Genomic DNA, 15,325 nt, shown 5'->3' with positions numbered 1-15,325 from the left:
CCAAGCTCAGTGGCGGGCCAGGCTGAGTGGGATGGAGGTGTGTGGCTGAGAGAGACCCCGGGACAGACTGTCTGACCCCCGTCATGCAGCCCAGCCTGACCAAGGCAGGTGGCCATACATTCTCTCGAGTGTGGGTCCCCCCCCCACAAGAAAATCCATTTGCTTCTCAATCCAGTGGTCTCTGACCATAAGCAGACGCCCTCCCCCGCCCCCAGGGTTTGCCCAGTGCTTCAAGTCTGTTCTCCCTGCTGCTGTCTGAACCAGGATGTGCCCCCCTCCCCCAGACCCAGCCTGCCCCCCCCCCCCCAGCTCCTCGGTCACCAGGCCCTGGGATTTAGCTGCACTCTGGGCTGGGGCAGGCCAGCCTGCGGGCTCCGGCTGGTGGTCAGAGGGCAAGTCTGCCTGGAGACCCTGAAAACCTCAGCTTCCCCATCTCTACAACGGGAGCCCAGACGACACAGCGGAGAGGTGGGAGAGGCCTGGAGGCTGTTGGACCTGGGCTTGACATGCGTGAAAATGGGGTGACGGTCATATCTGCACCCACTTGGGCACTTGCAGGGCTAAACGAAGTAACAGTTGTCCCCACATCTGCCATTCATACCACTTTTGTCATCGTTCTGGCCATGGCCCTGCCTCTCCCCTCCCCCAACCCCAGGTTCCCTAAGCTTCGGTCCTCCCACACCGCCCCCCCCCCCAGATTGATGTCACCTACAATGTGCCAGACCCGGTGGCCAAACCAGCCTTCCAGCTGCTCGTGAGCCTCCGGGAGCCCGAGGCTGAGCAGCGGCGGACCCCCGCTCCCGCCTCCTCGGCCGATGATGACGACCCAGCAGCCGACCAGCATCACCAGGAGTATCAGGTGACCCTGGAGGTGTGCACCAGGTAAGGCCACCTCCCCGCGGCCAACACTCCTGCCTGGGCCTCAGAGGAGGGCCATATCAGAGGAAGACAGCTCCTCCCAGGCCCAGGGTGCTGAGCAGGTGCTCAGGGTTGGTGTTTTGTGTCAGTCTGAGCCTGTGGATTGTGATGCTATCAGCTGGCATGCCTGGGGCACGCACCTGCTCCCTACTGCATTTCCCACTGCTGTGGCCGGACCAGCCCTTGTGGCTTTTGTTACAGTTGCAAGATACCCTCGGCAACAACTCTCAGGGAACTTTGAGGGACAAGGTTCATGACTTATTGGTCCTGGAAGTTACACAGCATTCCTGGGGCCAGACAGCAAGGTCACAGGTACAGAGAGAAAAAGTATGCACCTGGGGCTCTGCCTTGACTGGGGTAGAGGGTGGGGATCTAAGGTTTTGCCAGTCCATTCTCGTATTTTTAATGTTTATTGATTTATTTTCAGAGAGCGCGCGTGTGAACAAGTAGGGGAAGGGCAGAGAGAAAGAGAGGGGCGGAGGGAGAGGGAGAGAGAGAATCCCAAGCTGGCTCCGTGCTGTCAGAGCAGAGCCCGACGCGGGGCTCGAACTCACAACCGTGAGATCATCGTAACCTGAGCCGAAATCAAGAGTCGGACACTTCAGCCCCGTCAGTCCACTCTTTTTTTGTGAATTTAAAATTAAGGGCAGGAGTTAGGGAGCAGGAAGGGAAAAGCAGGTTAGTTATCTCGGCTGCCCAGGGTTTTCTAAAAGGGGAACTTATGTGTGTGGGGCACCTGACTCCTTGTCTAGTTGTTGAATCTAGTAGCCGTGTCAAACAGCTGGTGGTACGTTTATCTAAGATGGGTATCTTTGACGTGGATGCTTTTGCAAGCAAATGCTTAATGTCAGGCACTTAACACTGCAGATGGTTTTTGAATGAGAGAAGGAAACAGAAGCTTCCAAATGGATGCAGCAGACCCCAGTGACAGGTGAGGCAGGTGGCCCAGGTGGGGACAGCTGTTTGTGGCCCCTGCCCGACTCACCAGAGCCTCAGGCCTCTCAGTTTCCTGAGGGTGACCCCAGGACCAGGTCACAGGGGTCCTCAGGGGGGGCACGGGCAGCTGCCCTCAAAGGATGCTCGTTGCCATGGTGACAATATGGGAGCCCAAAGGTGGATGGTTGCCATGGCATCCAAAGCCCACTGGGGCTGCCAAGGCCACTCTCCCATGACCCTCAATCTGCCATCAGCTGGGGTAGGGGGAGCAGGAAGCAGGCAGACTGGCCCAACTCTGGCCCCATTAGGACTACTGGGGACATGCCTGGGCTCCCATGGCCCTATGTAGCTGGGGACATCTCTGTTCCTCTCTTGGATGTATGTGTGCCATCCAGATATGGGCTTACTCAGGCCTCACCCCAACAGGAAGCCTCCCCATCCTCCCCAGGGGCTGCGGCCACCATGGCCCCTTGGGCCCAGAGTCTACCGGTTCCCCTCTGAATATCAGTCACCTTCCTTGTCACCAGCACGCGGCACTGGGAGGGCCTGGCACGTAGCAGGCCCCAGAGGTCAATTGGGCATACCCCATGTCACAGAAGGGGAAACTGAGGACAAGCACTGGGGAGTGACTGGGTATCCCCAGTCACCTGGGCTCCCATGGCCCCACGGAAACTGCTTCCTGTGCTGGGGACACAACATGGGGTTCGGGGCAAGCACAACCCAGAGTCAGTAGACCTGGGTCAGGCCCAGAACCCTCGGCAGGGCCCTCTCCTTATGATCTTAGGGTCTCAACTGTGAAACGGGCTGACCAGTGACCTGTGTTTGTACAAATGGGCCACCCAGCCAGGCCCAGGGCGGGTTCGCCCAGGACTTCAGGCGTGGGGATTGCGGCGGGGGGCACAGAGGGGGCCACGAATTCCACCGTGGGGCTTGAGCTCGAGGGCCTGCATCTCTCCTCTCGTTGGAAGGTGGCTGCATGCGGGGTCCTCCAATATGGCTGTCCTGGACGTGCCCTTGCTCTCAGGCTTCCGGGTGGACATCGAGAGCCTAGAGCAGGTGAGGTGGTGCCTGAAGGCGGAAGCCGGGCGGGGTCTCTAGCTGACCACCCTGACCAGGTTGCAAATTCCCAGCTCTTTTTTTTTTTTTTTTGGCCTTTCCGGGCAAAGTTGGTGCTTTTGGGCTGGTCGCCTGCTGAGGGGCAGGTGGGGGGGGGGGGGGGATCCAGGTGGTGGAGGAGGGATTCAGCAAACATGGGGGTGCTTTAGGGACAACATGGGGTGCCATAGGAAACCCTCCGCCCTCGTTCTCCGGAGACCTACCGCTACCCTCAAACTCAAGAGAGACGAGCCCCATGCCCCCTTTTGTGCGAGGGAGGCACAAAAAGGGGGGTGCTGTGTTGCCCGAGGCCGGAGGAGGCCTGCAGTGTAGGGAGGATGGAGAAGGAAAGGCAGGGGGTGGGGGCGATCAGGGAGGCTGGGAAGAGGCAGGGTAAGGAGAAGGGCCAGCACAGAAGCCTTGGTTTTATGGATCAAGCACGGACTTCCCAGGCTGGCGGGTGTTACATGTTGTAGATGAGGTAAAAGCAGGTGGCAGGGCCCAGCTGGGCACCGCGGGTTGCCTTGGGCTGGGGCCGGATCAAGGGAGGCTGCAGGAAGGGGAGGGAAGGTGGGAGCTCGGGGTACCTTCTCCTGGGTTCACGGGTCACACTGACCTCCATCCCCTGGGCCCGGTCCATGGCGACTTGCCGGACAACCATAGGCAAGCCTCCAGCCTCTGGGGCTTCGGCTTCCTTCCGGAACTGGCCCACCTCCCACTGACCAGCGTAGGCCCCACAGAGACTGGGGAGGAAGCAAGCACTGGGGACAGGGGCTGGGTGGACCCTGACCTCTGGCTTCCTCGCCAGCTGCTCTCTGACAAGCATTTCACGCTGAAGAGGTACGAGGTGGCTGGACGCAGAGTCCTCTTCTACTTTGATGAGGTACCGGCAGTGGGGTGGGGGCGGGGCAGGGGTGGAGCCTCCGACCGCACCCCAGTTAGTGAGGGCAGAGCTGTCCTGGCCCAGTGTGGTTCCTGCAGCCATCTCCTATCATGAGAAAGAAACGAGGGCAAAAATAAATCCAGGCAGAGCTGGCACAGCTGGTGGCCTTGTGCCCCAGCCAGCTCAGCTCACGTTGGTGGGAAAAGTTGGGAGGGATGTGGAACGGTATTCGGGCATAAAAAGGAACGGAGCACGGGTGCATGTGGATGAACCTGGAAAACATACTGGATGGAAGAAGCCAGACACGAAAAGGCTTCATAGTGTATGATCTCATGCACATGAAATGTCCAGAACAGGTGAATCCATAGAGACAAAAAGCGGATTAGCGGATGCCAGGGGCTAGGGGAGGGGAGAGTGAAAGACCGGCAGAGATGTTTTTCCAGGTAGGATGGAAGGACCCAGAGAATTGAGTGGAATCAGGTTCCTGTGTTTCACACACCCCGCTTGGTATCCCCCCCCCCCCCAAATCGGCCAGTTCTGGGCGCATGCTTTGAGGCAGAGCAGAGCCTAGGGGCCCTAGCTCATCCCTGAGCCTAGTGGCCCCAGCCCGGCCTGAGCCCGTCCGCTAACCCCGCAGATCCCCAGCCGGTGCCTGACCTGCGTGCGGTTCCGGGCGCTCCGTGAACATGTAGTGGGCAGGACGTCCGCGCTGCCTGTCTCTGTGTACGACTACTACGAGCCTGGTAGGCCCGCGCCCGCCCGCGCCCCCAGCTCAGTTCCTCGCCTTGTCACCCGTCATTTCGTCACTCTTTGCCTCCCGCGTCCCGCAGCCTTTGAAGCCACGCGCTTCTACAATGTCAGCGCGCGCAGTCCTCTTGCCCAGGAGCTGTGCGCAGGGCCCGCGTGCAACGAGGTGGAGCGCGCCCCGGCTCAGGGCCCCGGTGAGTGCGCGGGGCCACTGCCACCCCGACCGTCCTTTTGGAGCTCAGATCAGAGCGGGGGGGGGGGGGGGTGGTCTCCAGGGAGAGGGGGACCGCTTGGTAAAGGCAGAAGAGGGCAAGGTCAAGGGTGAACATTGTGGGGGCGGGGGCGAGCAGAATGTCGGTGGGCAGCGAGGAGGGGCGGGGCCGAGCGGGGTGCAGGTGAAGGCCGGAAGGGGCGGAGCCGAATGGGGTGTGGGCGGGCAGTGGAAGAGGGCGTCGCCTAGCGGGGAGCAGGTGAGAGTGGGAAGGGGCGGGGCCCGAATGGGGTGTGGGTGGTCAGCGGAAAGGGGCGGGGCCGAGCGTGGTGCAGGTGGAAGTGGGGAGGGGCGGGGCCCGAATGGGGTGTCGGTCAGCGGAAAGGGGCGGGGCCGAGCGGGGTGTGGGAGGTCAGCGGAAGGGGGCGGGGCCGAGCGGGGTGCAGGTGAAAGAGGGAAGGGGCGGGGCCGAATGGGGTGTGGGCGGTCAGCGGAAAGGGGCGGGGCCGAGCGGGGTGCAGGTGAAAGTGGGGAGGGGCGGGGCCGAACGGGGTGTGGGCGGGCAGCGGAAGGGGGCGTGGCCTAGTGGGGTGCAGGTGAAAGTGGGAAGGGGCGGGGCCCGAATGGGGTGTGGGTGGTCAGCGGAAAGGGGCGGGGCCGAGCGGGGAGGGAGGGCGCCCAAAGCAGAACCCGTACCTCTCTTCCTCCACAAAATAGAGGCTTAGCGACTGCAGGGCCCTGGCCATGAACTCAGAGAGCGGCCGCAGCAAAGTGTTGGGCGGGGCTGGGAGGGGTCCTTCAGGGCCTTTTTCTTTATTTTTCAAACATCTTGAAATGGGTTTAGATTGCTTTCGTTGATAAAATTTTGTTTTCGTAAGTAGTCAGCAAACACTTGAATGAAATTCTACCAAGTCAGGGCTCAGGGACTCCCAGTAACTATCGGGCCCCAGGCCCCACCCGGTGGAAGGTAGTCCCTGCCCCCGGGGACTTTTCCCTCACTCCAGGCCCGGTGGGAAGCGCAGACCAGGTCGGGATTGGGGTCCCCCAGTCCCTGCCGACTTCGCCTCGTCCCCAGGCTGGTCCCCGGGCGAGCGGGGTCCTGCGGCCGCCCCAGAGGAGGGGGCGAAGATTACGCGCTGTGGCTGCCCCCGCGACTGTACCGCCCGCGGGGACCCTGTCTGCGGCTCTGATGGCATCGTCTACACCAGCGCCTGCCACCTGCAGGAGGCCGCCTGCCTAGGCCGCGCGAGATTGGAGCCCGCGCCCCCTGGCCACTGTGTCCTCGGTGAGGACCCACTCTGGATCCAGCCTGTGGGACCCCACCTCTCCCTGCATATAAATAGTGCATCACCCTATCTTTTTCATTACCTCTCCCTCCTCTCCATCACCTCCTCCTCCCCATCACCACCTCCCCACTCCCCCAACTCCCTTCTAGCATCACTCTCTCCTCTTCCTTCCTTTCTTCTTCCCTTCCTCCCACCGCTCCTTCCTGAATCTCACAGTCCTGGATTCTCTGTCCCTGATCCCCACAGTTTTCCCCACAACGGTGGCCCCTGCATCTCTCCTCCAGTCTCTGTCTCTCTGTCTTTGGACTCGAGACCATCACCCTCTGTTCCTCAGGCGTTGTGTCCTCCCCGCCCCCCGCCTCTGGCTCCGTGTATCTGGGTTTCTGGGTCTCCTCAATCTTGCTGAGTCTCTCCTCACTCCCACCCGAAGCTTGCGCCTTTCTGCATCTACCCATCTGTGATCTCTGTGTCCTCTTCCCCCACCCTTGTGACCTCCCACCTCCTTCTGGCCCATATCTCTCTCCTGCAAGGTCCCTCTGGGCTGTCATCCAGAACCCCCCCCCCCCTCCAGTGCCTTCCTACTGACTGAGTGCCCCTTCCTTTCAGAGCAGCTGACACCAGCCTCTGCGTCATACAGTTACGACTATGACCCAGCCCCCCTGGACGCTGGGCGTGTGGCAGCTGCTCATGGCCATGAAGTGATAGACTTGGAGGGGGAGGCGGAGGACAGGTGAGAGCTGGACCCCCCCCCCCAACTCCCTCCCCTCACTTGCCCTGGACCTAGCGGGAAGGAGAGTGACTCATCGAGGGGTCCGCCTGCAGGTTTCCAGGAACGAAATGGGGGATCCGTTCTCTCCTGACCCCTCTCCCCACAGTCTACCCAACACACATCAGGGAACAGCCTGTATGAGCCTGGTGAGGCTGAGTCCTCCCAAGGACTAGACCCCAGGACAGGCCTGTCCATGAGACTGGGACTCTCTGTTAAAGAAAGAAATTATTCACGATGCTTGTTAAAGATAGGAAGGAAGACTTTATTCAAGTGAGAGAACTTGAATACGAGATAGGTAGCGGGACCATGCAGTGGGGTCTTGCAGTGGAGAGGAAGACCGGACCCAGCTCTACAAGAAAAAGTGGGGGTTTGTAGCCAAGGACCAGGATGGGGGGCAGTGGACGGAGAATTACGAACAGGAAACATCGGGATGAAGGGGGGATTCTGGTGGGACCCACCTAACAGTATTTCCGCTAAAAGCAGGCCAGGGTATCAGACCGCGTGCCCCAGGGGTGATGGGGAGGAAGAGGCCCATTAGATATCGAGAGTGATCAGATATGGGGGGTGGGGGAGGATTCCAGCTTAAGCTAATGTAGCAGGGTTCTTGCCACAATTGGACAGTGCTGAGATGAACACAGAAGCCCAGAAGTTGAGGCCCAGCTGAAAAAGAGTTTGGTCAGAGAATCTTCATCACTCCAGGGAAGGGAGGAGGAAGTGGGTGAGGCTGGGAAGGGGCGCTAGGCAGACTTCCTGGAGGAGGCGAATCTTTTGGTTCTAAGTTAACAGCAGGCTCCAGAGGTGTAAGCCACAGGTTGATTTTATCGGCTCAGCTATGTGCCAGCTCCCAGGGGTTGCTGAACACCGTCAGGCCTGAGGCTTTGTCTGCCTGAGCCCCGGGTCTCTCTACTATATATCAGTGGCACAGGCTGGTTTCCACTCCCACTCAGCAAACCCAGTGGGAATGCTTGTCCTTGGGCACCCACCAAAGTCTGGGAGGCTCGGGGTGGGGGTGGGGAGCGTCATCCCACACCAGGCCCTGGGGCTTAGTCCGAGTGCATTTAATACAATCGTTGATAGGGCTGCTGGGCTTTTATGGCTGCTGTTTCAATACGTGTTCTGTTTTGTTCTCCACGTGCCTCCCTTTGGGTTTACTGAATATCTTTCTTTGGAGGCTTCCATTTGGATTCCGCTCTTCCTATTTTAGCATTCTTTTTTTTTTTTTTAATCTTTTTTATTTTTGAGAGGGAGAGAGAGAGAGAGAGAGAGAGAACGTGGGGTAGGGGCAGAGAGAGGGGGAGAAAGGCTCCATGGTGACACAGTGCAGAGCCCGATGCAGAGCTCGAACTCACAAACGTGAGATCATGACCTGAGCCGAAATCCAGGTTCAGACGCTTAACCGACTGAGGTGCTTAACCAGGCACCCCAGCATCACTTTTTACTCGTAGCTTCGGGAATTATAATACATCCTTAAATTTGTTTTTTTAATGTTTATTTTTGAGAGACAGAGAGAGGACAGAGCCGTGAGCGGGGAGGGGCAGAGAGGGAGACACAGAATCCCAAGCAGGCTCCAGGCTGTGAGCCATCAGCACAGAGCCCGACGCGGGGCTCGAACTCACAAACCGCGAGATCGTGACCTGAGCCGAAGTCGGACGCTTAACCGATTGAGCCTCCCAGGCGCCCCTAGCATTACTTTTTACTCGTAGCTTCGGGGATTACAATATACATCCTTAAACTTTTCGGTTTACTTTGTGAGAGTTCCGGACTGCTTCACCAAAAACGTAGCAACTTTGAAGCCATTTCTGTCCATGTGTGATCCTCACCCGCCCCTCATGTTGTAGTTGTCCTGTGCCTGGCTTTAAACTCTCCCAAGCATTGCCCACCCCTCCCTCCTGTATCTGCTAGCTGTCTCCAGTGCCCGCCCAGAGGTTGGCTTTTGTTTTTCTTTGTTTCGGGCGGGGGAGGGGGTGGGGGAGGGAGGTAGTTATTAAACTTCTAAATTTGAGGTAATTCTAGTTTCCCACGCGGTTGTCAGAGATAACACAGAGACCTCTCAGGTGCCCTTCACCCAGTCCCGCCTGCGGTGACATCCGGCAGATGAGTCTGAAGACAGTGTCATACCAGGAGATTGACGTCCATACCTCCTGTGTTCATAAGTCACCGCTTTGGCAATTGAGCCTGTGCTATTTCCCCGCACGTAGGTTTGTGTCATCACCCCCATAGTCGATACAGAGCAGCTTCCCTTTCATAGTGGCGCCCACCTGGCCCCTGTCTGTAGTCTGTCGTTTTGGGGATGCTGTGTAAATGGAATCCTGTTGAGGTTGGCTTTTCTCACTCAGCAGAGTTCCCTTGCCATCCGCCCACGTTGCTGCGTGTAGCGGGAGTGAACAACCTGTCCCATCACCGTGACCCGGTGGGGGTGGACAGGGTCCTGAGGGGCCGGGCCAGACCAAGGGCCCCCCAACCCCTCTCTAGGGACGATGCACCTGCCCCAGTGGGCAGAAGCGGCCAGGCTGAGCCGTGACGTGGAGGCAGGTTCCGCCAAGGGGACCTGGCAGCCCACGGTGTCTCTTTTTCTCTCCTCAGTCAGAGTGGCTTCTCTTCCTGACGCTCTGAGCAGGAGGACTTGATCCGGCTGCGTGCTATCACTGTCCGGTCGCTGGAAGGGGGCCACTGCTGGGAGAGCTCCCGTGACTCTCTGGTGGGCTGGCGGACCCCACCCCAGGTGACCCCAGCTTCTGAATGAACCTGATAAACAGAACACAGAGACCTGCCTCCATGGATGACGGGCCTCCCCCCAGCCCTCCCTCAACCAGAGGGTCGGCCTCGATCCCCCCACCTCCTCAGCTGCACCTGGGGCTGGGCACCCTCCCCTCCTCAGGCCAGAGCAGCTCACGCTCCCCCAGAGGAGACGCTCCTCGGAAGGACCTGTGGCCAAAGGCCTGTGTCGGAGGAGACACGATGACATTTAGCCCAAATCAGGGACACAAAAAACACCCATCCCCTCATCACCAACTTCGAAGTGAAACAGTCCGCCTTTCTCCGAAATCGCAAAGCTGTGGCCCCCTTTGGGGCACCTGGGCCGCTGAGCCCCTGGACCTAGACCCCAAATGGTCCCATAACTGTTACAGTCCCCACACACACCCCCTGTCTCACCCCAGGGGTCCCTGAATGTTCTGTCTTGAGGGCCTGCCAGCCCCTGAGGGCAAGCCAATGGCTCTGACCCAGGTACCTTCAGCTTCCTGCCTCCAGGGCTAGGTCGACTTCTCATCTCGGGGCCTCATCACCGCCTACTCCCCCCACGCCCGGACTCCTGATCGTGGAGACTGCCCTCTCCCAGCTCCACGACCAGACCTGCCTTCCCTGGGGGACCCTCCCAACTGTCATCAGATTCCTCTTTGTAACCCGCAGGGGATGCCTTGTCTCTGTTTCCTCCTGGGCACTGTCTCCCCACCCCCTTGCGGTGGTATTTATTTCAGCCCACACTGCTCATCTCTGACCCCCACCAGGGACAGCACAGAGACCCTGAGGGTGCTGCCTGGCCAGTGGGTCCCCGTCTTGCAGCACCGGCCACTTCCCCTGCCCGTTCCTCCCACTCCCAGCCTACAAGGGACGGTTCCTGGGCCCTGGGCCCCTTTCCCGGTGGAGGCAGCTGGTGTAATAAAAGCTCATTTCCAGAGTGACAGGCTTTGGCCTCCGGGGGGCAGCACTGAGGACTGGAGCCCCAGCTCCCTAGTTCCCTAGTCGACGGGCCCAGCCTTTCAGAGCAGGATGGGCGAGGAACGTTTCAGACGCCTGCCCCCCAACCTAATGGTAGATTCCTGTGCATTTCTCAGACATTCTACCAGTGTAGAGAGGTCCCAGGTACCCTTCCCCAGCGGCAACATAATTGGAAAACTACGTCATCAACCAGGCTATTGACGTGGATGTGCTTCACTTATCTTACACTTCCCTGGGTTCCTGTGCACGTGAATGTGTCCTGGGGCTGCCTGCCCTCTGGCTCATTCTTCCCCAGACCAGAGACCATATGGGCCCCGGTGGGGAGCCCCGGTTTGGCCCCCACTTCCCTCTGCCTTGGGGAGCTTGCTTACCCCCAGACGCAGTGCCCCGTGGTGCTCTCTGGGAGGCAGTGGCCGTCCTTCCCCATGTGGTGCCCTCCTCTAAGTCTGTTCAGAACGGCTCAGGCCCGGGGCAAACAGCTGGGGGTGGGGGGGTCACAGGGCTACAGCCCTCACCCCCCAGGCCCACACTATCCACCTTCCAGTCACCTGCGCATCTGATCCTGGAGTCGTGGGGGACATTGGCATCAAGAAGGGGTACCTTGGGGTAAAGGGAAGGGGCGCCATCTGGCAGCGACAGTAGGAGACTTGGGTCCTGTGGATCCTGAGGAGTGGAATGGGGGCCTCCACGGTGATTATTCAGGAGACCCCACCCCCAAACCCTGGAGACCATGCCGGAGCTCGACCCGGGGCTTTTAGGAAGGAGGATGGCCCACCAGCCTCCTGGCGGGGGCGGGTCCCGCAGCAGGTGCAGGACAGCATTGGCCTTGCCTCCTCGGCCCCACCTTGGACAAGGTGGGGGGGGGGGTGCTGGCTGGGCCTGGGAATATTCATTAAACCCCTGTATTCGTTTCCTGGGGTTGCTGTAGCCAAATACCACAAGACAGTGACTTAAAACGGTAGAACTTTATTCTCTGACGGTTCCGGAGGCCAGAAGTTTGAGATGCGGGCGTGGCCAGGGTTGGCTTCTTTTGGGGGCTCCACGGGAGATTGACTCAGGCTGCTGTCCCGGCCTCTGTGGCCTCTGTCGGTCGTGGGGCTCCTTGGCTGTGGCTACGTCCCCCCAGTGTCTGTCCTCGTGGTTGTATGGCCTTCTTCCCTGTGTGTATCTTTTCCCTCTTCTATTTATTTTCATTTTTTATTTTGATTTATTTGAGAGAGAGCAAGTGCGAGTGGGGGAGAAGGGCAGAGGGAGAGAGAGAGAAAGAGAGAATCTTGAGCAGGCTGCACAGTGTACAGCCTGACGCAGGGCTCCATCCCGTGACCCGGGGATCATGACCTGAGCCAAAATCGAGTCGGCCGCTCAGCCGACCGAGCCACCCAGGCACCCCCCCCACCCCGTCCCCTTCTTGCAAGGACACCAGGCCCACCAGATGACTATTTCCAAACAAGCTCACCTTCAGAGGTTCCCGGTGCCTGTGAACCGGGAGGGGCCCCGGTTCGACCCCGTGCCGCCCCCCCCCCTCCATCTGACCCACCTTCCAAGGGGCCATCACACGAGCGAGGTGGACCGGGTGCCAGTGCCCGGGGTGCCCCCCTCCCTGGAGGCCGTCGAGGCGCCTGGAACCCAGCAGAGCAGCCCCTCCCGCACCTTGTCCCTGAACTCGGCAGACACGTAGTAGTAGACAAAGGGGTCCACGCAGCTGTTGAGGGTGCTGAGCGCCAGGCTGGGCACGTAGGCGGCATACAGGTTCCCCCAGGCGTCCGGGCCGGGGTCCGAGTAGTGCAACAGCAGCAGCGCGTTGCTGGGCACGAAGAAGGCCACGGCCGAGGCCAGCACCAGCGCCGTCAGCCTCCGCGCGGGCCTGTAGCGCCGGCCGCCGGCCGCCAGCGTGCACAGCATGGCCCCGTAGCTCAGCAGCATGGCCAGCACGGGCAGGAAGCAGCCGAGCACGGCCAGGCAGATGAAGACGGGCCGCCAGTAGGAGGCCTGAGCGCCCACGGGCAGCACGTCGTGGCACAGCACGCGGTCCGAGTGCGGCAGGCGGAAGGTCTGCCGCTGCAGCGCCAGGGGCAGCGCCACGGCGAAGGCCGCCAGCCAGGCCACGGCGCAGAGCCCGGTGGCCAGGCGCCAGCCCCGCAGGGTGAGGGCCCGGAGCGGGTGCACCACGCCAAGGTAGCGGTCCAGGCTGATGGCGGCCAGCAGGAGCACGGAGCCGTACATGTGGCCGTACAGCCCGGCCGTGCTCAGGCGGCAGGCGGCCTCGCCGAAGGGCCAGTGCTGGTCCCGCAGGTGGTAGGCGACGCGCAGGGGCAGCGTGAAGGCCAGCAGGAGGTCGGTGACCGCCAGGTTCATCAGCAGCACGGTGGAGGGCAGCCGCGGCACCCGTGTGGCCAGCACCCACAGCGCCAGGCCGTTGGCGGGGAGCCCGACCAGCAGAGTCAGCCCGTAGAGCGCGGGCACCAGCCTCGTGGGCACCCAGCCCAGCAGCAGTGCCCGAGAGCCGTCCGAGACCTCCACCTCGTCGCTGCTGTTGGCCCGGGGCCGGCCGGGGAAGCTGCGCAGTTTGGGCGGGAGAGGGGTCCCCTCCCGGGGCCCGGTCGGGGGCCCCGGTGTGTCGGCTGCGGGGGGAAGGGGATGAGAGGCGTTGAGAGTCTAACCGCCACCCCCACTCCCCACCGTCCGGCCGGTGGTGCGGCTCCCGAGGGGGCCGGAGTCCAGGCCCTGGCTCTCAGGAGCCCCCAGCTCGGTGGGTCAGAGCTGGACACAGACGCCCCCGGCCCCGTGTGGGCCCAGGGCTGGGGTGGAGGCCCCTCTCCACCCCTCCGCCACCTATTTCCCCCTCATCGACTCTAGGCCTGCCCCCGGTCCCAAGACGGGGCCCACGGTCACTCACCATCACCTCCCCCCGTGCTCCCCAACTCGTCGTAAGTGAGGTGGGTCTGAGTGCCATCTTCCAGGCTGAACCCCAGCACCAGGGGCCACAGCAGCAGAAGTAGGCACATGCTCCGAGACGACACCGGCTGCTCTGGGCTGCGGCCGGCTGAGCTCGGGCTTCCTGCCCGGCTGGACCCCCACCCCCAGCTTCCTGAGTGCCAGTGGAGGAGTGGACAGGGCCTGGTGAGATAAACCAGCCCCTGCCCCCACAAGCCCATGGCAGGCTCCCGGTGTGGCCCGAGGAGTCCCGGTGGCTGGGATCACTCAGTGACGCACAGGTGCCTCATGGGGTCCAGGTACTGAGCTGGCGGGATGGGGGAGGAGGCTCCAGGCTGCAGTCCCCGCCCCCTCAGCACCCGTTGGGCCCAGAAAGCCTCTGTGGGCCAAGTGGCCGCTTCCCGCCGTCTAGTCACATCTGCAGCCACCATTCCCACGACGGCCCTCTGGGTCGCATCCCCAGTTGAGGGCTCTTGGCCCTTCCTGAAGCCCGCCCCACCCCTCACCTCCTGTCTGTGGCTGGCTGGCCCAGAGCCCTGCCTCCCCAGGTCAGAGGTCGGAGCAGGTGAGTGATTCTCCTCTCCTCAAAGCACCCCAAGTCCTCGGTGGGGGCTGCCCTGCTTGTTGCTGCCTCACTCACACCCCTGCACTGTCCCCTGGGTGGGCGGGCACCAAGTGAGGTGCGGAGAGGGGAAGGCACTCTTGTGAGTCTGGGGTCTGCTGAGGGTGTCTGAGGGGGTCTTGGTCCTCAGCCTGGACCCACGATGCTGACCACGTGCTCCCCTGGGGTGCCTGCTTCTGGGAGGTGCCCATCCCTGGCTCTCGAAGCCCCTTCTGCTCCCGTCCTGGCTCCACCTCCAGCCCGGGGCCCCTGAGGATTGTCGTGGCCATATCTGAGCCTGAGAGTGGTGGCCGGGCCAGCCCAGGAGACAGGGCCCCCCCAGCCACCCCCACCCCGCTCTGGCCCCTCCACGTCCCTGCACTGAGATGGGGCCCACTGTGCAGATGAAGACACTCAGAGGGGCTCAGAGGGGAGGGTCGTCCTCTCTTCTACACACAACCCCCCCCCCCCCCAGATGTCCCTCTAGGGCGAGGCCTCGACCATCGTGCCCTGGGGAGCTCCGCACTGGGGGTTCTTGACCTGTGTGGTCAGGGTCGGGCCACGGTGGCGGCAGGGGGGTGCGGTCTGAGAGCAGGGGGACCCTGAGGGGCGGTGGGGGTCAAGGGAGACGAAACAAACTAGGACTGGGAGAAGGAGTGTGATGTGGCCGTGTTCTGGTGTGGCGAGCCTTAATCTAGCCACACACTTGAGGTCGCAGGGACCAACCAGGAAGTGACTGAGCAGTCCTGGACAGAGTCAGTGCAGCTGAGGGTGAGATGCTGAGGTCCCTGCCCTCAGCCCGGGGTGGGGGGCGGGGGACCGAGACCTGGAGAGTTCCCCCTGGGACAGGGTCTCAGCCAGGAGTCTCCTCCATTTCCAAGCTTTTCCCACCGGTACCAGTGACAAATTCAGCCCCATGCCTACGTCTCTTGACAACTCATGACCCGTGTCACTCTCAGGGCGCAGGGAAACCCGGATGAGGACCCCCAGTGGCCCTGCAGGAGCAGAGCAGTGAGCCCGTATGGGGGGAGGCTGGGGGCTGGCAGCTGGGCGGACTCTGGGGCAGGGCCGAGCCCCCAAGGGGGGAGGTTTGACTGTGTCTGGACATTGAAGGCAGGCACACATGTGCAGGAAGTGAGTGAGTGGTCTTACGGGGTATTCCCAGCAGCACGGAGGCGGGGAGGCCCATCACGGGAAAAACCCGGTGCCAGCAGAAGGGGGCAGACCC

At 61.4% G+C, this 15,325-nt stretch overlaps 2 protein-coding genes across 6 annotated transcripts in view; one reads left to right on the top strand and one right to left on the bottom strand.

Annotated features, from left to right (window-relative positions):
* The window catches only part of CPAMD8 (C3 and PZP like alpha-2-macroglobulin domain containing 8), an 83,804-nt gene extending 73,283 nt beyond the window's left edge, over positions 1 to 10,521 (top strand). For 3 of the 5 annotated variants that reach the window (XR_006298295.1, XR_006298297.1, XR_006298294.1), the window contains 9 exons: positions 698 to 882; positions 2,823 to 2,910; positions 3,758 to 3,832; positions 4,470 to 4,575; positions 4,663 to 4,773; positions 5,866 to 6,075; positions 6,683 to 6,806; positions 8,878 to 9,043; positions 9,429 to 10,521. Coding sequence is in view for 1 of the 5 variants with exons in the window: in XM_043586915.1 (XP_043442850.1) it covers positions 698 to 882; positions 2,823 to 2,910; positions 3,758 to 3,832; positions 4,470 to 4,575; positions 4,663 to 4,773; positions 5,866 to 6,075; positions 6,683 to 6,806; positions 9,429 to 9,450 (921 nt within the window). In the remaining 4 variants the exon portion in view is untranslated. The remainder of the gene's footprint in view (positions 1 to 697; positions 883 to 2,822; positions 2,911 to 3,757; positions 3,833 to 4,469; positions 4,576 to 4,662; positions 4,774 to 5,865; positions 6,076 to 6,682; positions 6,807 to 8,877; positions 9,044 to 9,428) is intronic. The other 2 variants (XR_006298296.1, XM_043586915.1) reach the window with 2 other exon arrangements.
* A 1,371-nt stretch (positions 10,522 to 11,892) lies between these two features.
* Positions 11,893 to 13,832, bottom strand: F2RL3 (F2R like thrombin or trypsin receptor 3). Its single transcript, XM_043586916.1, has 2 exons — positions 13,459 to 13,832; positions 11,893 to 13,183 (listed from the first exon to the last, which is right to left on the bottom strand). Exons 1-2 carry the CDS (start codon positions 13,715 to 13,717, stop codon positions 12,114 to 12,116), a joined length of 1,329 nt encoding a protein of 442 aa, XP_043442851.1. The 5' UTR covers positions 13,718 to 13,832; the 3' UTR covers positions 11,893 to 12,113.
* Between the last annotated feature and the right edge of the window lie 1,493 nt (positions 13,833 to 15,325).

This window comes from Prionailurus bengalensis, chromosome A2 (genome assembly GCF_016509475.1).
Source record: "Prionailurus bengalensis isolate Pbe53 chromosome A2, Fcat_Pben_1.1_paternal_pri, whole genome shotgun sequence".
NCBI lineage: Eukaryota > Metazoa > Chordata > Mammalia > Carnivora > Felidae > Prionailurus > Prionailurus bengalensis.
The sequence above is the reverse complement of the archived record's forward strand: the minus strand, read 5'-3'. Positions and strand labels throughout refer to the sequence as shown.

Excerpts from the sequence above, each read along its gene's own strand:
- F2RL3 (XM_043586916.1), bottom strand. The coding sequence starts at position 13,717 with ATGGGCTTGTGGGGGCAGGGGCTGGTTTATCTCACCAGGCCCTGTCCA. Across the intron at positions 13,184-13,458 it reads GAGCACGGGGGGAGGTGATG|CCGACACACCGGGGCCCCCG; the intron begins GTGAGTGACCGT and ends TTCCCCCCGCAG.